The 25,691-nt window shown below is 40.8% G+C and overlaps 1 protein-coding gene across 1 annotated transcript in view; it reads right to left on the bottom strand.

Moving 5' to 3' along the window:
- Positions 1 to 110: 110 nt before the first annotated feature.
- cftr (CF transmembrane conductance regulator) overlaps positions 111 to 25,691 on the bottom strand; it is a 59,350-nt gene continuing 33,769 nt past the window's right edge. Inside the window, exons 12-28 of the mRNA XM_034126143.1 lie at positions 24,668 to 24,762; positions 21,422 to 21,508; positions 19,887 to 20,325; positions 18,927 to 19,265; positions 17,483 to 17,611; positions 17,363 to 17,400; positions 16,480 to 16,766; positions 14,993 to 15,072; positions 14,010 to 14,160; positions 10,017 to 10,244; positions 8,900 to 9,000; positions 7,600 to 7,830; positions 4,164 to 4,319; positions 3,408 to 3,497; positions 2,327 to 2,499; positions 1,278 to 1,383; positions 111 to 408 (exon numbers count right to left, since the gene is read on the bottom strand). Coding sequence (XP_033982034.1) covers positions 199 to 408; positions 1,278 to 1,383; positions 2,327 to 2,499; positions 3,408 to 3,497; positions 4,164 to 4,319; positions 7,600 to 7,830; positions 8,900 to 9,000; positions 10,017 to 10,244; positions 14,010 to 14,160; positions 14,993 to 15,072; positions 16,480 to 16,766; positions 17,363 to 17,400; positions 17,483 to 17,611; positions 18,927 to 19,265; positions 19,887 to 20,325; positions 21,422 to 21,508; positions 24,668 to 24,762 — 2,940 coding nt within the window. The 3' untranslated portion in view covers positions 111 to 198. The remainder of the gene's footprint in view (positions 409 to 1,277; positions 1,384 to 2,326; positions 2,500 to 3,407; positions 3,498 to 4,163; positions 4,320 to 7,599; positions 7,831 to 8,899; positions 9,001 to 10,016; positions 10,245 to 14,009; positions 14,161 to 14,992; positions 15,073 to 16,479; positions 16,767 to 17,362; positions 17,401 to 17,482; positions 17,612 to 18,926; positions 19,266 to 19,886; positions 20,326 to 21,421; positions 21,509 to 24,667; positions 24,763 to 25,691) is intronic.

Raw genomic sequence — 25,691 nt, 5'->3', positions numbered from 1 at the left:
ACCCTGGCTTGAGTTACCGAGTTGATAACCAGCGTCGTAGGACAGTTTAGCGAGAGTGTGTTTGTTTTGGATTAGGTAAGCCAGCTAACTCAAACATATCCAGGGTCTGTTGAACTGGATTCGTAGTACAGGCCTCTGGAGTGTGTGTGTGTGTGTGTGTTAGAGGCGTGTGTCCTGGAGTGTGTGTGTGTGATCCTGTCAGAGGCGTGTGTCATGCACCTCGTCCTCGGCCTCCTCCTTCAGGGAGCAGATGGGCTGCGGCGCCGCCCTCTTGCTGGAGTTGAGGCGGTGCAGCGTGGGGAAGAGGCGCAGGCGGTCGGCCGCGCTCATCGCCTGCTTCAGGTGGCTCGTCTCGTTCAGAAGCTTCTGGATGGAGTCGTAGCGCTTCATGGAGGAGCCCTCGATCATCTGCAGGGACAGGGGGAGAGGTTGTTATGAGTTTATCTAGAACTGTTCTGTGCATCTATGATACATATAGTAATTGTATTTTTTGATTTAACCTTTTATTCCAGCACCAGACACTTTTTACGCTGCTATGGAAAACCTTGCACTGATGTACATTTCCCAAAGATATTGAAGTGACTGTTATTGTGTTATATTGATTGTTGTGTTTATTTTTATCTTAATGTGTACATATGTATAAATGTGTCTGTTGATTGTATATATATATAGGATATACATATTTTATACATAATTGTATTTTTGTACTCGGGATTGTGGGAAACGGTATTTTGATCTCTGTCTGTGCACACAAACTGGAAGATTGACATAAAGTTGACTTTGATTGTATTTTACAATTTGTATGTTATATATCTTTCATTTTTTATTTGATCTTTTATTGCACATCTTTTCCTTCAAATGTTTATTTTTATATCAATATTTGTTTTCTATTTTTGTTATCTTATCTTTTATTGGACATTTTGACATACAATGATATAAAACATTCAATATTTCCTTAATGTGACCAATGACTGTGTGCGTGTGCGTGTGCGTGTGCGTGTGCGTGTGTGTGTGTGTGTGTGAATTGTTGAAATGTTATGTACATTTTCCATGAAATTGCGATGACTGTTACAGAGACACAGTTTAGACAAAAAAAGGCCTTCAAAGTTTGAATTTTTTTCCCAAAAATATTAGCCAAAGGTAATTTAAAAGAGGTTCCCAGGATTAATATTATGTCTTTGTGAAATCAATCCATGTTTATCTTAAAAACAGGTGACTTATTTTGATAGAAAAAGTCAAAAATGTGCAGAAAATCTGACATTTATTCAAAAACTCACCAGGAATGTTTGACACTCGAGCAGCGGCTCCACTCTGTGTTCGGACAGGATGACGGTGCAGCCGGAGAACGAGTGCTTCAGCGTCTTCCTCAGCACCTGTAACGTTCTGCACAGACAGACAGACACACACACACACACACACACACACACACCATCGTCATCATTAAAGTCTGTCTGGCTTTACTGCTAACATACATTAGCGTTGAGGTCAACATGAAAGAGCAGGCAGTGTTAGCCTCAGGTTAAACTACATTGCTTATTATGTGCTTCATTTACCAGAATGAAGCCCCCACTACACACATGGACACACACACATGGACACACACACATGGACACACACACATGGACACACACACATGGACACACACATGGACACACACACACACACTACTTCAGATTTACTGTAAGAGCTTTTGTAAGATTGACACCATATGCAGCGACACACATGTTGGATTTGGGTGACTTCTGCTGCCACAAACATACACACAGGAAATACGCACAAAGCCTTGATCCCTTTAAGGTATCAGCTGTGTTTAGAGGCTTTGTGTTTGCAAGAAAAGTGCCTCCTGCTGCCCACATACAAACTAATAAAATACTAAAACTAACTAGTAACGTATGAATTATTATTAGTATCCCAAAATGTACTTGTATGTAAAAATATATATATTTAAAAAAAAATTAAGTTCGGAAACTACATCCGACTAAAGGATGCACAACATTACAGTAGTGACACACACACACACACAACTGATCAAAAGAGTTGGAACGCCACCGGATAAAATGTAGGAAAGGAAGCATGTGTGTGTGTGTGTGTTCAAACAAATGAATAAACACACACACACACACACACACAACACACACACACACACACACCACACAACACACACACACACACCCACAACACACACACACACACACACACACACACACACACCCACACACACACACACACACACACACACACAACACACACACACACACACACACACACACACACACACACACACACACACACACACACACACACACACACACAGGGGGGTACGTACATTGGGTCCAGGTAGGAGGAGGGCTCGTCCAGCAGCAGGATGCGGGCCTTGCTCAGGATGGAGCGGGCGAGGCACAGCAGCTGCTTGTGTCCGTTACTCAGCACGTACCCCCCGTCCTCCAGCACGAAGTCCAGCTTATCAGGAAACTGCTCCACCACCGACTTCAGACCCACCTGCACTCACAGAGGACACCGTTTCATTTAGAGATACATACTACGACCATGGAGGACAAAGGATTGTGTTTAAAACTGAACCACGAGGTTAGAGGACACTGCAGGACATGTCTGGGGTTGTTTTGGATGAGATACACAGTGAAAACTGAATCTACTGGTTATTATAACATCTTGTTCTTAATGCTATACGAAGCTGAAGTTATGTCTATATGTTGTTTTACCCCATTGTTGACATGTCAATGATTTTCCGAAGCTATTGCCAACATTATATCCAGGGGTGCACATAACTGTCCCAGTGAGGTACTCAGATGAGGAGTCAGTGTTTGGTACTCCAACTTCTGGCTCCACTCAAAGTTATGTGATGAAGCCCTCTGTATCGTGAACGTCGACGGGGGGGGGGGGGGGGTAGGGGTGCTAGTGGAGTACTTTGTGACCACAGAGCGTGAACGTTGTGATCAGCTGTTTTACGTCGGTACGCAAATGCGCTTTGTGACACAAGTGACGGTACGCATTTCAGATTTTTGCCGCGCATTCGTACCAGTTATGTGCACCCCTGATAGATATCAAAAGTAGTGTAAGTGTAAATCATTTTCTCGTTTAAAAATAGCACCTAAAGAAATTGGTTTTCAATGATAACCTGATAGCCAACTATTAATAGTTAGTAATTCATATTTTGTTTAATATTATATTTTTTAAGACTGTATTTTAGGGTTGTAAGAAGAAATGTCAAGGAAAACTGAAGCTGAAATATCCCCCCCAAAAAATGTCTGACTAAGCTGGTTTACACGTCATGGCAATCATTTCTAAAACACAGCAGAAGAAAAGAGGAGGAGGAGGAGGAGGATGAGGAAGATGAGGAGGAGGATGAGGAAGATGAGGAGGAGGAGGAGGAGGAGTTAGAGCCTCACCTCCTCAGCGACGCTCCACAGCTCCTCATCGCTGTGACGGCCGTGAGGGTCCAGATTCATCCGGAAAGTGCCGGTCAGGATGAACACTCTCTGTTTAAAACACAGAGAACATATTACAACACAAACTCAGAGAATATGGCAGGTTGCTTAGACACTGTTTTTAACATTTGAATAATGGATTTTCATGCATTGAGATTTTGAAGTGTTTTCCAGCGACAAGGACATACAATTAATCAGTCAGAAATATAAAAAATGATGTAGTATTTATATATATATATATATATACTGTATATACTCAAGAGTAGTGGTTCAGTATGTTGGTCAAAAGCAAAATAATTAACATTTTAAAGAAAAATACCCATGAATATAAAAGCAAGTTGAGGACTTGTTTCTGTACCTCAGTAAAGTATTTTTTTAAAGTCAAAATTATTTTACTTATTTTTGAAAGAACTGAAAAAGTCTGACCTTGAAATGCACCACATTTTGCCAAAATGGGTTAGTATCATCCACAATAATGTAGACTTAACTAAAAGAACATTTGTGGTGTACTAAAAACTCTTTAGATGAAAATTCATTCAACTCTAAATGGTGAACAATAAACCATTTTAAATCATTTTTTGTGGTTTCCTGGCTGCACCTCTTTATCGAAATGTGTTGAAATGTAATTCTCCTTCGCCTACCAAGATTGTCCTGCCAATATTTGAATTGAAACAAGCAACCTTTCTTATGCAGTGTGTGATTGAGAGTCAGTTTTACCTGCGGCACGACCCCGAAGGCCTTCCTCCAGGTGTGCAGGGAGACGGAGCTCCAGGAGACGCCGTCGATGGAGATCTCTCCGTCAGTGGAGGCGAGGCGCAGCAAAGCGGAGAGCAGCGTGCTTTTACCTGAACCCGTCCGACCCAGCAGACCAATCTAAAAATAATAATAATATTATGTTATTTATACAGCACTTTTCCTGGTGCTCAAAGCGCTTAATCTATCTATCTATCTATCTATCTATCTATCTATCTATCTATCTATCTATCTTAATCTATCTTAATCTAAAAACAACAGAAAATAATGAAACTACTGGAAAGAAATCACACATTTCTAGCTTGTCAGTTCATTAAAAAGCCTAATTTAAAGTCACAGCACACACAGGATAAGGGAAAGAAAGGTACAAAATAAAAGTCTCTGTCACCATCTATCCATCTCTCTGAGTCTGAACTAATTGAGAATGGTGGCTATGTTTCTCCTGATGCTAAAATGAAGTAGCCTATAGCCTGGTATAGTCACTGAGGATTTAAGTTGTAAAGCTTCTGTTACAACCTTCATGTCTCTTATTTACAGCGTCACATTATGTATCTAATGTAAGGAATATTAATAGTATGTTGTATATGCTGCTTACATTTTGTTTAGCTTGTTTACCACTAGCGACGCTACGCGCTAAGCTAACGCGCTAAGCTAACGCGCTAAGCTAATTCGATAGACTTGCTAGCTTGCTTTGCTAGAAATAGATGTGCAGTATATAAAGTGTCAGAGCTGTGCAGGTATGCAAGAGGTGTATATATGTATACCTTTCTGTATGAAGGGGAAATACATAAGGATGTGTGACGGGATATGAATGAAAGCCGGCAGACTGATGCCTGAAGCCTTATTGGATTTTAAAACACTGACCAGCCTGAGAGGCAGTTAAAGGGTCAGAGAAAGGTTAAATCAAGGGGACATACTAGTATTAGAAGTATTCGATGTTCTCGCGCCCAGGAGAGGAGCTTAGAATGAAGAGACTAATGGAGTCTCCGAAAAGGTTCAAATTGGTTGAGTTTAATTAAATGGCACGATGATACAACAAGCAGAGGTTAAGAGGAGAAACAGAGCAGCTGTTGCCTCGCCGGGGTGAAGGGGTGAAGTCTCGTGGTGAAGAAGAAGAAGTGGTGACCCCTCCTCATCAATGGTGGGCGGTGACGTAGGGAGGGAACTTCCCTCCTCTTTCTCATTGTCTTAGTTTCTCTGATTAGGTCATCTCTCTGAGAGTGAATCTTAAATGTATGTGTGATCAACAGACGCTTTTTTAGGGGGTGAGGTTTTGCATACAGTGACAGAGGGGGTATCAGCTGCTACGACAAAGCTTACTGTGCGTTTAACCTAAATTACGTCATTGAATATTGATTTTAATTTCCAACAATCCCTCCTTTCACACCTTTTAAGGTGTGAACACAATACTGAAATCAATGAGTTCTTCATAAGACAGCTTTTGAACTGACGGTATGTTTTAGACTAAATTATGCTATAAAACATTGATTTTAATTTCTAACACTAGACGTAGAGTGACGTATGTTCTGCCCGATTGTTATAATGCTGCTTTCATCAATATTTTCTATCTACTCTGGATCAATAGATTATGTGTATGTGAAAGGGGTCAAACTCACAGATAATGATTATCCAACACAGTCTCACGGCATTTCGTGTTATAGTCACAAAATTAATCTATTGATTCGTGTTCACCAACACGATTTTCATGTCACACAGAACGATTTTAAAAGCAATGTAAATAATAACAAATTTGAAGGAAAAAGAGATAAAAAAAATTACAGATTTCAGTATTCTGACACAGAACGATTTTAGAAGCAAAGTATTTCTATTGGTAGTATGTTTCGTGCCTGCACCAAATAATAACAAATTAGAAGGAAAAAAAGATTTAAGAAATACAGATTTCAGTATTCTGAGGCTCTGAGCCATTTATTTTCCTCACGGACGGCAAAAAAACTCCGACATTATACGATTTAAAATAAAAACAATAATCGTGGCTTGATATTGAGTAAGAAAATGTTTTTATGAACCACACAGCTTCCGGTCTTCCAAGACCCGACCGGACAAAAAGACGTGGTGCAGGCACGAAACATACTACTAATAGAAATACATTGCTTTTAAAATCGTTCTGTGTGACACGAAAAAAAAGGGAAAATCGTGTTGATGAACACGAATCAATAGATTACATTAATTTTGTGACTATAACACGGAATGCCGTGAGACTGGGTTGGATTATCACGTCTGCAGTTCTCTCTAACTCTCATGAGGGGTTCACACACTTTGAGCTCATGGTTTTCTCATTAGAACTTTACTGTTTGAGTCTCACCACGGTCTTTAGTGTTGTTTCTAGATGACGTTGGGTACAGTATTATCCCCCCAAAAAAACAGATCACCGGTGAATCAATTTTTCAATGTTCTCCCAAGTCTTTCTACTTTTATAACAGTGCCAAAAGATGGGAGACAGAGGGGTTGATTCTGATTTTGATACGAATAGAAAAGGTACTCTAGTACTCTAATTAGGATTAGATTAGTCTGTAGGTTATTTGGTTAGTGTTAGGTGTTTTCTAGCTTGTACGAAATAGTTATATAATAACCAATTCTATACGTGTTCGTAATGTAAATACTTTCTGTTTAGCGTCTTGGCCCCTATTGTAAAGCTTTAGACGGCTTATCAGTGGCCCCATTTCACACGATATGTAAACTAGTGCCTCGTTTTTTTATTCAAAACATAAAACACTGTACTGATCTCTACCCACCAACTGTATCGATCACATACCCACCAACTGTATCGATCACATACCCACCAACTGTATCGATCACATACCCACCAACTGTATCGATCACATACCCACCAACTGTATCGATCACATACCCACCAACTGTATCGATCACATACCCACCAACTGTATCGATCACATACCCACCAACTGTATCGATCACATACCCACCAAACTAACATACCCACCAACTGTATCGATCACATACCCACCAACTGTATCGATCACATACCCACCAACTGTATCGATCACATACCCACCCTTCTAGCTCACTAAATATACAGTATTTTGCACATTTCTGCACAACCCTCCACTTTCAAATATAATACACTGTACTGTCATATATTCATTCTCCTTTTTTTGTTTTTTAGGTATTTAGTTTATTTTAATTTGGTGTAAATACTTGCCTAAAATACTTCTTAAAAATACTTATTTTTGGCCTACTCCTACAAAATGTTTTCTTAGATTGTTTATGTTTGCACCACCAGACTCGAAAGCAAACTCCTTGCATGTACCTGGTAATAAACTTGATTCTGATTATGTTGACTTCAGCTCTTATAAAATGTACACCATTCAGCTCTGTAACTGGTTGTGAGTATAATGAATGAAAACCCCTCAGGACTCACGCTCTGCCCCCCCTCTACAGAGAAGGAGATGTCGTTGAGGACCGAGCGCCCGGCCTCCGTGTATTTCACCGTCAGGCCCTTGACGTCCATCTGTCCGCGGTTGGGCCAGCAGTCCTCAGCGTGAGGGTTATCGATGACCAGGTCGGGGCCTCCTTTACCTCCAGGCTTCCCCGGCATGGGCTCCTCTGGAGGCAGGTCGATGAACCTGAACACCCGGTCCACAGAACGCATCTGAGAGGTACGGTAACGTTTATTTATATAGCATATTTTCAGACACAGAGGCAATTCAAAGTGCTTTACATCAACACTTAATAAGAAGACAAAAGTCGTGCACTAATGTACATTCTCAAAGATATTGAAGTGACTGTTATTTTTTTGGAATATCCAAAACTTTTCCTTAATTTTTCTTGTAAATGTGCAATTTTTTCTTATCTCATGTCCCAGGTTTCACTGATAACCCTGAACAATGTGTACATATTGTACTCAAAATGGACCTCATTGCAATAACATTTAAAAAAAACACAGATGTTGCCATTTGGAGCAGAAAATATATTTGCGATGAAGTGGTCTTTTGTTATTACATTTCTCCACCTTTTTATCTTAATAAACCCTTGGATTTACATTGTCATTAGGTTGAAAACAGGACTGTTTTTGTGGTTGAAAACATTTGATGTTAGTAGCTTCTATTGCCATCACTGAAAATCCAGAGTGATTCACTTTTATGAGTTTTTGTAGTATTAAAATATCTGCCATCACCACTGTGTGTGTGTGTGTGTGTGTGTGTGTGTGTGTGTGTGTGTGTGTGTGTGTGTGTGTGTGTGTGTGTGTGTGTGTGTGTGTGTGTGTGTGTGTGTGTGTGTGTGTGTGTGTGTGTGTGTGTGACGCTTGACACACTCTTGCCTGGCCATTGAATGAGTGGTATTTTAAGAACAGTAGTGACTTCCTATGATGTAAACGATGACAGCTGTGTCCTGTGTGTGTGTGTGTGTGTGTGTGTGTGTGTGTGTGTGTGTGTGTGTGTGTGTGTGTGTGTGTGTGTGTGTGTGTGTGTGTGTGTGTCGTGTATCTTTAAATTAGTTTTATGGCATACTGTACATTTTGTTTTGTCGTTTTTAAACATACTATGACTAATATTGCTTTTTATGACATACTGTATACTATCTCATTTAATAATGTATTTCATCATATTCAACATTATTTATAAACTATACTATTAGTATGTCAATAGTACAATGTTGTTCACCTTTAATGTAAAGCAGTTTTCAAATGTTTTTGAATAATCTTTGTGTTAACCACATACCAGTCCATCCACAGTGATGCTGGTGATGACGGCCCATTGGAAAGTCCCCAGGATGAGCATAGCGAGGGCCACGATGATGCCAACCTCCCCTGGTTTATCCTCTGAGAAACACACACAAACACACACACACACACTCAACAATATTGTCCAATCACAGCTGCTCTCTGATGTCACAGCAGCAGTCAGGTAAGAAGCTCTGCGACTCGCTCTATTGGAAATAATGAGCTGTGAAATGACCCTTTAATCTGCTCCTTACATAAACACAGGCTGTGACACAACAACACATGTTTATATATGTGTATCTGTGTGTGTGTGTGTGTGTGTGTGTGTGTGTGTGTGTGTGTGTGTGTGTGTGTGTGTGTGTGTGTGTGTGTGTGTGTGTGTGTGTGTGTGTGTCCTATTCATTTAATTGAACACACACACACTTCCTTTCCTACATGACATTTTATCCGGTGACGTTCCAACTCTTTTGATCAGTTTTCATTGAAAGTCTGTGTGTTATGATCCTGAAATCTGACGCTACCCACACTGTAACACACAGATAAGACTCTTCTCCACTCGATACACTCAGAGGAAATAATAAGGTGTTTACTGACTCGCTAACGTACTGGAAATTCAACATGTCCCCTACAAACTACTGCTTGATTCCTTAAAAGGCTTCACCGCCAAAATGACATTACTACGCATTTACAGAGGTTTGCTCAGTTTTAGTCAATTTGCAGAATAAATCCATGTTATTCTACTTGCCTTATAGGGTCAATATTCACCCAAAAGACTACTCATTCATGAATATATATACATATCGATATTTATTTACAATTTTTACATTTTTAAAACTATTTTATAACTTCATATAGCCATAAAAAGCACCTTGTTTTTGGATTTAAAGGATAAAACAAGGCATTTTTCTTTGTTTGTTCGTCACTTATACTGCCTGTAAAGAAAAACATTTTGACCAAAGTACATACGTACGGATAAACCAAGTCAAGAAATATAAGTTACTATTTAAAGGTAAGCTTATTGAATCCAATTTCATGCTGAGAAAAGTCTGTTTATCTCATAAAAACGCTGAATGTAACCATGCAACCCTTTATCTGTTTCCCCTCCTTTCACTCACTGTTGGTTCCCACGGCGATGAAGGCTGCGGCGGTGAAGAAGAGGACGAAGATCATGTCGCAGCGGAAGAGGAACCAGCGCAGCGTGGACAGGTAGTGGAACCAGGCGGCCGTGTGAGTGTTCAGCGCTTTGTGGAAGAGCGTCTCGAAGTACGTCTGACGCCCGAACGCTCGGATCGTCCACAACCCCTTCAGAGAGATGATGAGGTGGGAGAAGATCGGGCTGCGAGCTGAAGGAGAGGAAGAGGGAATACTTACACGATACAATATTACTTTAATGGTCAGATCGAGTCTGACATTTGACTTGCATCACAGCAGCTGCATGTGTAACATCAACATAGACACATATCAGGACACAATACATGCCCCTACTGACTGCCGGACTGAGCCACCAGTAGCGGCTTGGACTGTGAGCCGTAGGGTCGCCGGTTCAAGTCCCCGAACAGACCTAAATATGGAGTGTGGACTGCTACTTGGAGAGGTCCCGGTTCATCTCCTGCCCTGCCGTGGTGCCCTTGAGCAAGGCACCGGACATCCCCCTTCCCCCCCCACTCCCATTGCTTCCCGGGCGCTGTACAATAGCTGCCCACTGCTCCTAGTACTAGACTCCTGGTACTAGGATGGGTTAAAAGCAGAGAACACATTTCACTGTGTGTGCTGTGTGCTCTGCATGTGTGACCATTAAAGAGGGGTTCATCCCTCCCATTCTATTCTATGAAACACAAACAACAAACATTTAACATAACAGCACAATCACTGAGAGAAAAACATGCTCAAAGAGCCTTCAGCGTGATCTGGATTCAGCTCTGTATTTACTGAGAGGATTGACAGGAGCACAAAGGATGCTTCAGTCTGACTTTATTGTTTAGGGTCATCGAGAGAATATTTTACAATGTTTTTGGTTTTTATCAAGTGTAGAGAGAAAGGACAAGTGAGCATATATGGCTCTGATTAAACACAACGAGAGATGTAAAAGTGATTCAAGAAAAAGTAGAAACAGGAATCTTCTGTTGCTACTGAAAGCTAATCAGAGCGAGATGAAAAAAGGGGGAGTAGATCCAACAAATTACAAATGTTGCTTTATTAATCCTGGAGATTTGAGGAATCGAAGGGAGAAAACAGAGGAGTGTTTCCATTGTAGGCCACCATTATCTTTTGTTTAACATTAGGCGCGTTCACACCGGAGTACTTTTCCCTTTTAGTTCCGATAGTTCCTGGGATTTTGCGTTCACACCAAAAAGAGAACTTAGTTCATGAGAACTTTTCCCCCCTTTTCAGTCCCTGCTAGAGAGGTGGTACTTTCCTGGGGAGAAAAAAGTTCCCATTTCTGATTGGCTGGGCGAATAGCAAACCACGCCCCGTAAAACTCGGAAAAGTTTTGGGAAGCCGCCATTGTATTTGCTGGCATTAGCATTATTAGCATTAGCATTAGCCCCGCGCACCAACGGAGAGAGACTAACTTATGGCAACACAAAATAAAACATGGGAGCGGTGGAGTGATGAGGAGGTGTCGGCGTTCTGGCGATTTACTCGGAAGGCTTCAGTAGAAGCTGCTGGGAGTCCCAGCAGCTTCTACTGAAGCCAGTCCCCAACCCCGGGGACTTCCGGCCGGGGACTTCGGGTGGCCGTATATACGCCGTGAAGTGGTTTGCGGCCTGCCAGTAAACCCAAAGCAGAAGAAGAAGAAGAAGTGACGTCAGCGGCTCATTTGCGTAATTTTCCCTCAGGGACTTATTCCGGTGTGAACGCGATCTGTACTAAATTCCATGGGGGAACTAAGTGCTGGGAACTAAGTGCTGGGAACTAAGTGCTGGGAACTAAGTGCGGCAAAGTACTTGGTGTGAAAGCAGCTATTTAGAACCAGGGCACAGAATTAGCACCATTAACCATTGATATGCTGGTAAAATATCTAGCTAGCAGATTGTCTTATCACTCACTGGCCCCAAAAACACAATGTTAATCTTCTGAGTAGCTCATAAGATCTGTACAATAACTAGCCCTTTAACCATTGACCACAAAAGTACTGTAAATAGTACAACCTGTGTAGAATAAATATCACATGCAAATATCACCTTATGTTTTGTTTGATTTGTCTTTTTTTTTTCTTTAAGCTTGTTTTATGTGTATTGTTTATAAGGGTGTTTCTCAATGTCGAGTAAAGCTGCTCCAGAGCCACTAATTCAAGGATACTACGTCATCGAGTGCCGTCGAAGGACTGTTCCAATGTCCAAGCTCCTTGGAATTCTACCGAGCCCGGCGTCCTTCGTAGCGAGACATTTCGAGGCTGCACATGTGTATCCTCCGCGGTCTTAAAATCCCCACAATGCTTTGCGCACGGACTCATTTCCCAAAATCTGTGGCGGAAAATGTAAGGCGGGGCCTCTCATGTGATGCACACCTGCACACTTGCTCGCCTGTTCCACTCTTCGTTTTCCGAATGCCAGGAAGGATTCTTGCCTAGCTTCTGAAGGAAGTGACTCGGAAGACATGTCCTACCAAGGAAGCGTCCTCGACATTGAGAAACACCCTAAGTGTACCCCAGGAAGAATAGAGGGCAATCCAAGTAAGTAAACAAATAACAAATTCCCATTAGGGTCACCAATTAAAATTTCAACATCGTTATGAAGGGGCGATTGAAAATGTGTTGATTAATGATACATCTACATTCATCTGCATATTGAAGTATGAATGCTTGTTGTTTGTATGTTGTCTCCTCCTGAATGTTGTACGTCTCGTTTGTTTTTTTGATGGCACCTTAAAAAAGGAGTGGCTCTACTCATCTCATTGTACCTGCATAATGACAATAAAGGATTATGTTCTATTCTATTCTACATTATTTCATTCGTATTTCCTGCTTCACTCTGTGGTGCAGCTACGTTAGACTCACTCTGCTTCAGTTTGACTTTGTCAGTATGTGGGGTATCTTTTAGTAATACGAGTAAATCAACACTGCTGAAGGAGTGAAGAACATTTGAGTGACTAACACACATCATTTCCACTGCGTTTTGTCCGACATGCAGCAGCAGGATGGGGTCGGAGGAAATCCCAGCGCGGATCATCTCTCTCCGACCCCAACGTGCTCTCAGCGCTCCGGGAAACGCCTCGCCGCTATTCACGAAAAGCATATTGAAGTGAGAGGAGCAGGGAAGTCAGAAAAACACAAACACAGCAGTGCGGCGACCTCTTCCCGTTCTCTGGTTGTGGATTTCTGAACTTTAAAATAATGTGAGGAGTTCTCCCATGACGCCACGAGGAATTTAAACAAACAAAAACAATTGTCTAATGTGTAAAATATTCAAAAAATGCCTACGTGCTTCACACAGGAGGACACAGCTCTTTGTTATTAATATAGGCATCACATCCTGTGTCGTGTTTTTGTTCTCCACAGTGTGACCTTTGACCCCTTTGCTCCAGCCATGCCTCAGTTATGATGACTCATAACTTTTCCTCTGTTTTAGTTTTCCCATCATGTTTTCACTTTTCCTGAACGTTGGCCATTTCATCAGCGATTTCTTCTTTCACTTTTATCAACTCTCTCCTTCTCATCATGATGTCAAAAGAGGAAGATATATAACACCTGATTTATTTTCAGGGGTTAATTGGTTTAGATTTGAAATAGCATCACAGGAAAGCATTGTAATTGTGGTATTTAAGGACGAAATATGTTCTGTAGCACCACTTGTAACTAGTACCAATACTTTTTAAACCCTTTTAGTGTTTTTATTACATGTTAATGCATTTGTAAAACATTTTTTTAAGGTAACAGGGGAAAATTCCCATTATCACATTCGACATTTAAGGAAAACGCAGTATTTTTAGCAATATTTACATGGGATTTAAATATTTATATGACAAGGCCAGCCATTTTTGTAGTCCTTTCAGGTGGTCAAATTCTCTTCAAAGTGACACAAAGGAGTAGTTGCACCCATCCTGTCATGTAATAGCACAATGCCCATCACACACACATCCCCCCCCTCCCCCCCTCTCTCTCTCACCTTCAGCCTCCAGCAGCTTGAGTTGCTGTCCGGTTCTTAAGAAGTATTTTCTGAGCATGGCGAAGATGACGGCCAATGGGATGGCAGCGATGAAGATGTACGGCCGTATGATGGACACGGTGAAGATGGCTCCCGTTACGATCAATGTGAGCTGAAACAACAAGTCAGTCCTAATCAAAGAAAATACCTACTTACTAGCATTATGTTGAACTGTAGCCCCCCACTCTGCAATGGCTTCTCATATTATTCCAGGAATTCCTATCAACATTCCAGTACTTACTTTTTCTGTATACATTTTTGAGTTGGCTGTGAGCATGTAATTTAGTGAGCCTTCTACGTTTTATTTCTCTAAAACCTTTTTTGAATTTAGGACGTGTAAAGATAGACTGATCCCGACTTAGGTTAAATACCATGTTGCATGATCAGGGTATATGCAGGAATCCTGAAGTCAGATGTAAAACCTTTTAAGACCTTTTTTAAGACCCTTTCCATACATTTTAAGACCTCATCGGCACTTGGAGTTTTAACCGGTTACCTTGGCGACACACTTTACCTCACATTTACTATATACAGTATGGATTGTCCTTCCTCCTTATCTTCCAACCATTTGGACGCAGACTTGCATTTCCCCATAACGATGTTGTTTAACAACCGGCGTAAACGGACCTTCGCGCGCTATCAAGCAGTGAGCGTGCGATGTCCTGTTCAGATGACGTCAAATCCAACGGGATGCCATAAATAAACTACACAGAATCACACTACACACCTACGCAATGATTACATTCAGGCAGACTGTAGAATACAACCTCTTTGGACAATTTATATACTTATTGAAAACAAGCTACAAAATGTAATACCTTGGAAAATGCCGTTTAATACTTTTTAATAGCCTTCATTTTCGCTAAATTGATTTATCAACTTTTAATACTTTTTAAGACCCCGCAGACACCCTGATTATGTCATCCATTACATTGTTTAAATACCTGAATGAGGTCAAACAGCACCAGAGGCAGCATGTCGTCGATGGTGGCCATGTCCTTCGTGAATCTGTTCATGATCCGGCCTGCACGAGGACAAAACACATCGAAAAAATTGAGAAAATCCTTATAGTAAATATAGACAACATTGGTATGGTATTTTATGAAGCCAAATAGATGTGGTTAACACAAACAGTTGAATACACACTGTTCAGAACAAACAGAAAGCCATACAAATATAAAAAATAATATAAGTAAACTAAAAGGGATATGTCTGAAGCATTGAGACATGAGTAAAAGTAGGGTGCATTTATCAATTAATATATATATTATTTTGTATTATTGTTATTATTATCATTTCCATTGTGTGCATGTATTTGTATTGACTGTATTCACTTGAATTTAAAGGAGACCTATCATGCAAAATGCACTTGTTGATGTCTTTTATACATAAAGATGTGTCCCCGGTGTGTCGGGGAACTCACGCAGAGTCAGAAAATAAAACCCTCTCTCTTTTCCTCCGTACCCAAATCTCTAAAAACGGGGCTTCAACGGAGCTGATCCAGATTTGCGTCCGATATGACGTAATATCTGAAATGAGGACCCACGGCCCTATCAGAAAGTTGCTATCAGAAACGATGCCCGACTGTTTTGGACGTAATATGGTCGGTGTTTACATTAGCATCGCTAACACTCAGAGCTAACCTGTACTGGAGAGCATGTGTGTGAAGAAGCAGGAAATAAAAAGGACCTCACCTTGTGGTATAACCGGCAAGAGAGAAAGCCTTTGAGCTCCATACTGTTTCAGAAATAATCCTTGATAATCCATGATATGGCGTTTCATCACGGCAGTATTTAGTTTAGACCGTAGCTGCCGGGTCCCGCATGACCTCAGACCCCTCCTGTTTTATTTTGTTATCAATTCTTTTTTTTTTTAAAGCTTTATACTCCAAATCAGCACTTTTGCAACAGGAAGTGAAATAGAGGGATATGAGGCATGGCTAGAATGGGTGATCTGTTTGGTATTTTGAGCAAAACACTTCATAGACATGTTTTTTATATATTTTTATATATCTGAGACCTATGCTATTGCCTAAAAATAGCATGATAGGTGACCTTTAAGTATGTATTCACTGTTTATGTTTATTTTCTATGTTATTTAATTTCTAATTCAGCTGCAATGCCTTATTTATCTTCTGCTGCAACAAAAAAAACTTGGGATGAATTCAAGTATATCTAATCTATCTAAAGGTAATATCCTGTTAGTTGATGTCTCCTGTATTTAATTATACATTTTAGAATGATGTCATGTAAATGTTTTCTGCCGCTGTTGTTGTTTTGTGTAAAAATGAATGAATATAACCTACATAAATCCCCAAATTAAAACCCCTGACCTGTCTTCATGGTGTTGAGCACGGCCATGAAATTCGTTTTTTCTGCCGTTGTTGTAATAACAATGTATTATTATTATTATTATTACTAAAAGCCCTGACCTGTCTTCATGGTGTTGAGCACGCCCATGGGGGCGTGCAGCACGGCGCTCAGCATCTGCTCGTGGAGTCTTTTGGACACGGTGAGTAACGTGTGCACCAAAGGAAGTCCTCTGAAGAAACCCAACGCCAGCACGCTCTCCGACGTCGCCACGTAGATGTAGATGATGTAATACGCGCTGGTCGGCGTGACGATAACAGCCAGGTGAGTGGCCGGCGACGAGGTGTTCTGCGGCTGTTCGTCGATGTAGTTCGGAGACGAAGGGTTAGCGCTGTCCCTCCAGATCTCACTGTGGTGCATAAGGATTATAAATATTAATAATGGTAAAAAAGCAAGAGAAAAAAGTTCAGTAATATAATAAAAAAGTAAAAAAATAGACACTCAGTAAAATAATAGGGAAATAGGAAACAATTAATAACATTAAAAATAATTAAAATAATTGTAAAACATAATAATTTTTAAATAAAAGATAATAATTAATAAAAAGTGCATTTTAGCCTGAAAAAGTCTGGTGCCTTGCTCAAGGGCACCACGGCAGGGCAGGAGGTGAACTGGGACCTCTCCAAGTAGCAGTCCACACTCCATACTTAGGGTCTGGTCGGGGACTTGAACCGGTGACCCTAGAGCTCCCAGTCCAAGCCCCTACTGACTGTAGGGGCTTGGACTGGGAGCCGTAGGGTCGCCGGTTCAAGTCCCCGACCAGACATTTGATATTTGTGATATAGAACGGGAACTTTAAAAAAAAAAAAATGTTTTAAATGTTCTGCAATAGCAATTATATAGAAATATTACAATTTTTAATGAAAATGTCTTTCTCAAACATCTTCAAAATGTAGATTAAAACGTACTTCTGCCACGAAAAGGAAGGTGAAACATGACACTTACTCAGTAATGAGGAAAATGCCAATGACTGAACCAGCAACCTGTAATGAAATGAAAAGAAGAGATATTTATTGCGAGTTAACATAATTACAAAAATAAATGAGATCAAAGTGTGTATTTTACCTCAATGATGAAGACGAAGAGGATGAAGAACAGGACGTAGACTAAGCTCCTGTTGGTGGTGATGTAGCGCAGGTAAGTGCTCCATGAGGTAGTTTCAAAGATGTTCTCACGCTCATCTGCGAAGCATTGCTGCGAGGAAACACAAATACTCATTTACCGTACAGATACAATCAGCTACCTAGGCAACCAGACGAAGGGTGTTTTCTGCAACAAAATCAAGACCGTTTTTTGGGGTTTCACAAGATAAAGACAAATTGAGGGTCAAGCAAATAGACAGCTTTGTTGTGGAAACCCAAACATTAAAATGTGTCTTCTCATACTGATATTGTATACCTTAGGGTTCACGATTTGGTAAATATAAACTAATCGTGATTATTTTGACTGCTACGGCAAGAGGGATCGATCATTTTCCAAACAATATTCACATTATCTATGAAACACATGCAAGGATCATGATCAACATCTGTCTACTCATGCTACTTACACCATTGTGCCATTTGCACTATTTTCTTGAACTGTTTTATGTATTTTATTATTGTAAATTACACTTTAAAAAGAGCCTGGGACTTTCATTGCCAACAACCGTGCTGTAGATATTGTAAAAAAAAACATTTGAGATTTTGTTTGTAGCACGTTAAATGGTTAGTCTTATTGAAAGATAATGCACTTGCAGGATTCTTTCTCATTCGTATCTTCAAGATTCAAGTATCAAGGCTTTTATTGTCATGTGTGCATAGCTACAGTGTAGTTATATCCAGGGGTGCACATCACTTTCTCAGTGAGGAACTCAGATGAGTACCAGCAGTCAGTGTTTGGTACTCCAACTTCTGGCTCCACATAAAGTTATGTGATGAAGCCCTCTGTGTCGCGACCGCCGATGGGGGGCGGGGGGGGGGACTGGGGTGCTAGTGGAGTACTTCGGGGGGGTGGGTGTTGAGCGTGCCGTGATCGTTGTGATCAGCTGATTTTGCGCAGTTCTCCCGTGTGTGCGCGGGCCACAGAATGTGCACAGGGGAGTCTCCCTCCGCAGCCGGTTGACATAGTTAACAGCAGCCCCGTCTGTGCACACGGAGACCGACTCTGGAAAAGCTTCACAAGTACGTCGGTACGCAAAGGCGCTTAGTGACACAAGTGACGGTACGCATTTCAGATTTTTGCCGGTACCAGTTATGTGCACCCCTGGTTATATCAATGAAAATCTTAGGTCACAGGCTCCTCCAACAGTGCAACACAATAACACAGATAAAATAGTACAGGTAAATAAAATAAAATTGAATATAATAGAAACAGTGCAGAATAGTCTGTATACAAGTAATTGGAATATTGATGTATATGAGTTGCAAACAGATGAATGTTATGGATGTTCTTTCAAACGTTTTTCATGGTTAATTGCACTTCTTCTAACTCGCTTTGGATCAAAATGAGTAGTGTAACAAATCTCTACCTCCATGTCCTCTTCGTCCACGTCGTCACTGATGTCGTAAACGCTGTCTTTGGAGAGGCGGCGGGCGTAGATGTCGAGCTCTGGCACCAGGTCGCACTGCGGCGTGACGGACGGCTTCTTCCTGAAGGACGACTGCATGTGCTCGCGCCTCTCATTGCCCTGAGGGTTGGTGATGAAGGCCAGGACCGACTGCCTGCGCTGCCCGTTGAGTTGCTGCAGCCCGTTGTGGTACAGGTTCCCTCTGGGGAGAACCTCCTCCACCTGGTCGTCCTCGGGAACCACGGAGAACTTCCTCTCTGAGAGCTCCCTCACACCGTCCTCTATGGTGGTGCTAGCAGTCTGTTGGGAGCAGAGGTGGGAAGTAGTTGAGCACAAATACTTTGTTACTGTACTTAAGTTCATTGTTCTGGTATCAGTACTTTACTCCACGACTTTTTACTTTGACTTCTTACATTTTGAACCCAAATACCTGTACTTTCTACTTCTTACATTTTGAACACAAATACCTGTACTTTCTACTTCTTACATGTTGAACACAAATACCTGTACTTTCTACTTCTTACATTTTCCAAACAGGCTGGTTCCTTTAGTTTGAATGTGTGTTTGGTGGCGTGATCATTATTATTTAGAGTCATTGCGTGCCTATTGATTTGAACACGATCCGTGTATCCATCATTTCCTGGTCTTCTCTAAAGAAGAGGGACCAATGAAAACGTTGTCATGTTGCCGTTGCTCAGCATGGAAACATTCATTAGCTAACAATGACATTATTGTTCTATTAATATAAAGGGAGGTCAGGTACTCTTTAAAACAGCTGCTAGTTATGGGTACTTTTTACTTAAGTACATTTTAAAGCCCTCTTTACTTTTACTTAAGAAGTTTAGTCAGTACTTCTACTTTTACCAGAGTATTTTTAAACACGAGTATCTGTACTTCTACTTTAGTAAATGATGTGTGTACTTTTGCCATCTCTGGTTGGGAGTTCCCGATGAAGGAGAACTTGCGAGCGGCGGCCAGAGGATTCAGGATGAGGGATTGTTTGCGTTTCTCCGGGTACCCGTCACCTCCTTGGGATCCGTTAATGACAGGCGGCTGCTGCTGGCGGAAAGACTGCCGGAGAGTTTCTGGTCCTCTGAAGCCGGCGGTTTCATCGACGGAGACCCTTCGGAGAGTTTCCGTGAGGATGGAGCTGCGTCGCTCCGCGTTGCAGTTGTCGTACGCCTCCATGCCGAGGAGCAGGTTGCTGAAGTCGGGACGCTTGGCCTGCAGCTCGGAGAACGTCCCGTAGAAGAAGCAGTCTCCGTTGTGCAGCAGGAGGATCCGGTCTGCTCGCTTTAAATGCTCCAACTTGCTGGTGACCACGATGCGCGTCTTGGAGGCCATACGAGTGCAAACACATCTGTGGAGGGGAGACAGAAAAAAAATGGTTTTAGTAAAATGGTCTTGTTTTCAGAATCAGAATCAAAATCAGAAATGGGTTTATTACCAGGTAGGTTCACGCGTACGAGGAATTTTACTTGGTGTCGTGGTGCATACATACAAATCAAAAATATAACACGGATAGCGTACTATATTAAGAACACTGTAATAAAAATATATAATACAAATATAGTAAGATAGCAGGCGTGAATCCCAAAATAACGTATTTTCATTTATACAAAAGAAAGGAACAGAAAGATTAAGGTGTCAAATGTTGTAAAGAATAGCCACTTTAATTGGCTTTTAATCAAATTGTATTTATTCTTGTTTTTTCCGTCCTTTGTTTATTTAATTATTTTTATTACAAATTGTATTGCTCTTTGAGGAACTGGGAAGATTAGGTATTGTTTTCATTATGTATGTGTTGTATGGTTTTAGTTTTTGAAGCACAAAGTATACAAATAAAGTTTGTGTAGGCACCATGCCCCTTTTTAAAAATGATTACATGTTTGCAAAACTGTGTGCCTTAATATTTTCTAAAGACTTATTGACCACAAACTTTAGTATACACTTTAACTAAAGTTAAGTTCACATGTTAATATATCAAAACATGATACAGCAGTTTTATTTTATTCCATCTTTAAGGTTCATAGTTTACTTATTCGTGCATTTTACTTGCATCATTGTTTTATTGCATTTGACTTCCTTATTGCTTTATGTAAGTACATTGTTGAAACTGCAGCTCTTGTGCATTTGATCATAACACCTTTAAATCTTTAATATTGAATCTTTAATGCTTGCTTTTGGGAAGTAGCACACCTCAGCTTATCTACTGGTATTCATTCTCTCCATGGAAGCTATTTTATTATCCTAATTAGTTCAGGTTCATCCAGCAATGATCTCTGCATGCTTCCCTCCTCTGAAGGATGCCAAAGTCCACACATCATCAAAGCATAATTCCCTTTCTGCTCGCCTCCCGTTTCCTGAGAGGGTTTCAGTGTGTCTGAGACAACAAGAGATAACCTTGACCTTGAAGCTCCTCCACATGAAAGCCTCTCTGTTGGGATCGTACTCACTTCTCAAAGATCTCTTTCTCCGTCACCAGGTCCAGGTGTGTGAAGGGTGCGTCCAGCAGGTAGAGGTCTGCATCTTTATACACAGCCCTGAGGAACAAAAACACACACAGGTGAGTCTGTAGTGAGGCGAGGGAAGTGTGTTTGGAGAGCACATTTCAACACAAGGCAATTCAAAGTGCTTCATAAGATATGTTGCAATAGAAACACATACAAATACATCTACAAACAACATAAAACAAGCTTAATATAGAATAAGAAAGGTATAAAATACAAGAATAACATGTTCAGTACGTTACTAAGCAACATGCTATGAACAGGAAAACAAAGAATATCCAGATGAACGTAAGAGACGTAGAAAGAGAAGGAAAACTAGTTGTGACTAAATAAATATACTTCACATTAGTATTTAGTGTCTCTACTTTAAAGAGTCCTCTCCTGCTGATGTTCAGGTGTATATCAGTATGTAGTGTCTCTACTTTAAAGAGTCCTCTCCTGCTGATGTTCAGGTGTATATCAGTATGTAGTGTCTCTACTTTAAAGAGTCCTCTCCTGCTGATGTTCAGGTGTATATCAGTATTTAGTGTCTCTACTTTAAAGAGTCCTCTCCTGCTGATGTTCAGGTGTATATCAGTATGTAGTGTCTCTACTTTAAAGAGTCCTCTCCTGCTGATGTTCAGGTGTATATCAGTATGTAGTGTCTCTACTTTAAAGAGTCCTCTCCTGCTGATGTTCAGGTGTATATCAATATGTAGTGTCTCTACTTTAAAGAGTCCTCTCCTGCTGATGTTCAGGTGTATATCAGTATGTAGTGTCTCTACTTTAAAGAGTCCTCTCCTGCTGATGTTCAGGTGTATATCAGTATGTAGTGTCTCTACTTTAAAGAGTCCTCTCCTGCTGATGTTCAGGTGTATATCAGTATGTAGTGTCTCTACTGTGACATGTCTCCATGCTTTAATGTTCAAAAAGCTCTTTATTTTTCTCATACTGCCTGTGCTGCAGCACCTCTTTTCACCCTCTGTCTGAAACCAGAGCCCAGTCTGCTCTGATTGGTTAGCTGGCCGGCTCTGTTGTGATTGGTCAACCACTTAGAGATGTCCCGCCCCTTAGCCTATCACGTACAATGTGTTGGAGCGCTAGCTGATAGAAGCGTGATTGTTGATGTCACTATGTAACAGAAGTAAACAAAGGAGTCTAATGGAGGCGTTTGACGCGGAGGGGAAGGGATTTTTAGCCTTTGCAGGCCATTTGCATGCACTAAAACCTATATAACACACTACAGGACAGAGAAAACCCCAAAAGGCATAATAGGGACCCTTTAAGAAATGGATCAGAGGGCTCTATCCACCACTGGGAAAACTCTATGTCAGATTGGTGTAAATGAGGAAGTTGCAACTGATGCATGCGGGACACTTAACCAATAAATAATGCATGGAGATATGAGAGTGTCTGATTTAATGGAGTAATAAAAGGCGTAGAAAAAAGCACTCGTCATTGAAACCTGACACCATAAACCACAACAGTTAGTGCAGACAGACACACACAGATTAGAGTGATAGATGATGCTTATCAGCTCCAGCAGATTCTGATTATTTACAACAGAGGCTCCATTCTTTACATCGATGGGAACAAAAACTGTAACCTGAAACATTGCCAAGGACATTAAATCCTCCACACTTGTAAATATTATTAAGTAGATGTTTTTATTGGCTTACAAGGAATGGAGCCTCTTACCGTGGAAGTGCCAGTAATGATATAAATTATATGTTTATTGCGTTGAAATTTATGGTTTTAATGTATTTATTGCGTACCGATAATGTTTATGCAGACCTCTGACGGTGATAGAAGTTTCTGAGGTGAACGTGTGTTGGTTTTTAAAAAGGAACCAATTACGTTTTTTAAGTCCATGAGGAGCTCTCTTTGAATCTTTGATCTATGCAACAGATTTTAGTAAACAAATTGATTATCCCTTTTAAAAACAAGCCACAGAAAGATCTCACTGCTTGCTATATTTGTCTTTGACTAAATAAAAATCCTTAATCATGATCTATTTTTATTGATGCTTGCAAACCAACTAAACATTAGAGGTTGGGGAAAGAAATGGCTGTCATTATGACTAATTAGCGGATGATGTCTGTGCTAATGGATATTATAGAAATAATAGTGATTGAAAGACATGATGTAGTATTTCAAAAGGTTTGGTCCGGGGCTCAACTGGTTAAACCCGGAAATGACTCAGCATTTTGTCTAAATGTCAATGTTTTTGTTTTTGGTAAGCTGCCTTAAAATAATGTCTTAAAGCTGAAGAGATGTTCATGTTTTCTTCTACGACATAAAATACGTCAATAAATACCCCACTGGTGAATTTAAAAACAGCGGTTACTAACAAGTGTCTAAATGAGACGACTAAACGTCATCACGCCCAACATTAGCCACCTTTAGCTTAGCGGTGGTGATGTGAAGTCATGTGACCGTGCTGTAGTTCCTTTATAGCCCAACATTAGCCTCCTTTAGCTTAGCGGTGGTGACGTGAAGTCATGTGACCGTGCTGTAGTTCCTTTATAGCCCAACATTAGCCTCCTTTAGCTTAGCGGTGGTGACGTGAAGTCATGTGACCGTGCTGTAGTTCCTTTATAGCCCAACATTAGCCACCTTTAGCTTAGCGGTGGTGACGTGAAGTCATGTGACCGTGCTGTAGTTCCTTTATAGCCCAACATTAGCCACCTTTAGCTTAGCAGTGCTGACGTGAAGTCATGTGACCGTGCTGTAGTTCCTTTATAGCCCAACATTAGCCACCCTTAGCTTAGCAGTGCTGACGTGAAGTCATGTAACCGTGCTGTAGTTCCTTTATAGCCCAACATTAGTCTCCTTTAGCTTAGCGGTGGTGACGTGAAGTCATGTGACCGTGCTGTAGTTCCTTTATAGCCCAACATTAGCCGCCTTTAGCTTAGCGGTGGTGATGTGAAGTCATGTGACCATGCTGTAGTTCCTTTATAGCCCAACATTAGCGACAATATGTGAAGATTATCCTGCTGAACTAAATGTGTAGGTTAGCTACAAAGCTTATTTCCTGCAATATTCCCAAATCTACCAGGAAAATTCCTTTGCTCTTGCGATGCTAACTTCCGCTAATACATAATCTCTGCGCCACTTTTTGAACTAGCAGGGTTTCTGCTGCTCTGAACTCATATCCTCAAGGTTTGGTATCATGAAACGTAATGATAGAATATCAGGTGTGACAGGAAGTACCTGGCCAGGCCGAGGCGAGCCCTCTGACCCCCGCTGAGCGTCACCCCTCCCTCCACCAGGAGCGTCTTGTCTTTCTCCGGCAGCAAGGCAAAGTCCTGGAGCGGAAATAAAAGAGGTCAAAGGGTCAAACAAAAAACATGCAGGATCACCGTTTATACAACAGCAAGAGGAACGGTGTGATATCAGAGAGCTTGGCAGAAAGGCACAAACACATTAATGTCAAAATATCTCACTTCCACCTCTTCCATATCAGCCTCTACTTTCTTTACTATCCTTGTGAATTAAAGAAAAACGAATTCCTTTCATGTTATTTCTCAATTATTCTCTAAGTGCTGATGAAAGTATTTAATTTAACCTGTTGGCACTGCTGAAGTATTCCAATGAAATGCCTAAAATATGAATAAACACGGTGGGAAATGGAGCCATGGAGTCTATATTTACATATTTATTTGCTACACATTTGCATAGCAGATGTATTTTTCTCAATTAAATGAAAAACTGCCCCTAAAATATATATATATTTAATTACTTTTAATGTTTCAAGTCCTTGAAAATAATTGTAATATCTGTAAGTGATCCTAATTGAGTATTTTTTCACTATTGTTTTTACTTATTCCCATTCATTTGCAGTGTATTCATCCAAGTTTATTGCAATTAAACCCACAAAGTATTTACAGTAATACAATAATTTTTTCGGGGGAAATTGTATCTAGGTTCTGTGCATGCCTAAAAAAGATGAGCCGCAGTCCTTTGTATGACGTTTACCTGCTCATTAAAGTCATTCATGTTCATTTGATCAGAGTTTTATTGTCAAAGCACAACAAAAAGCACACATCACAGATGGGACGAACACATGAAGGATGTCACAAGCTGGTTATTGAAAGTGAAAGTACACGCCCACACCAGTAAGGATGAAGTGACAGCACAGGTTTATCATCGTTAAAACAAACCTACCTTTTTAAGGCAGCTTCCGCCGTCCTGACGGCAGCGCGTAGGGGATCAAGTTAACAGGGTGTTTAACAGC

This window comes from Trematomus bernacchii, unplaced genomic scaffold, assembly GCF_902827165.1.
Source record: "Trematomus bernacchii unplaced genomic scaffold, fTreBer1.1, whole genome shotgun sequence".
Lineage (NCBI taxonomy): Eukaryota > Metazoa > Chordata > Actinopteri > Perciformes > Nototheniidae > Trematomus > Trematomus bernacchii.
Note: the sequence above shows the minus strand (reverse complement) of the source record. Positions and strands in the feature narration are given on the sequence as shown.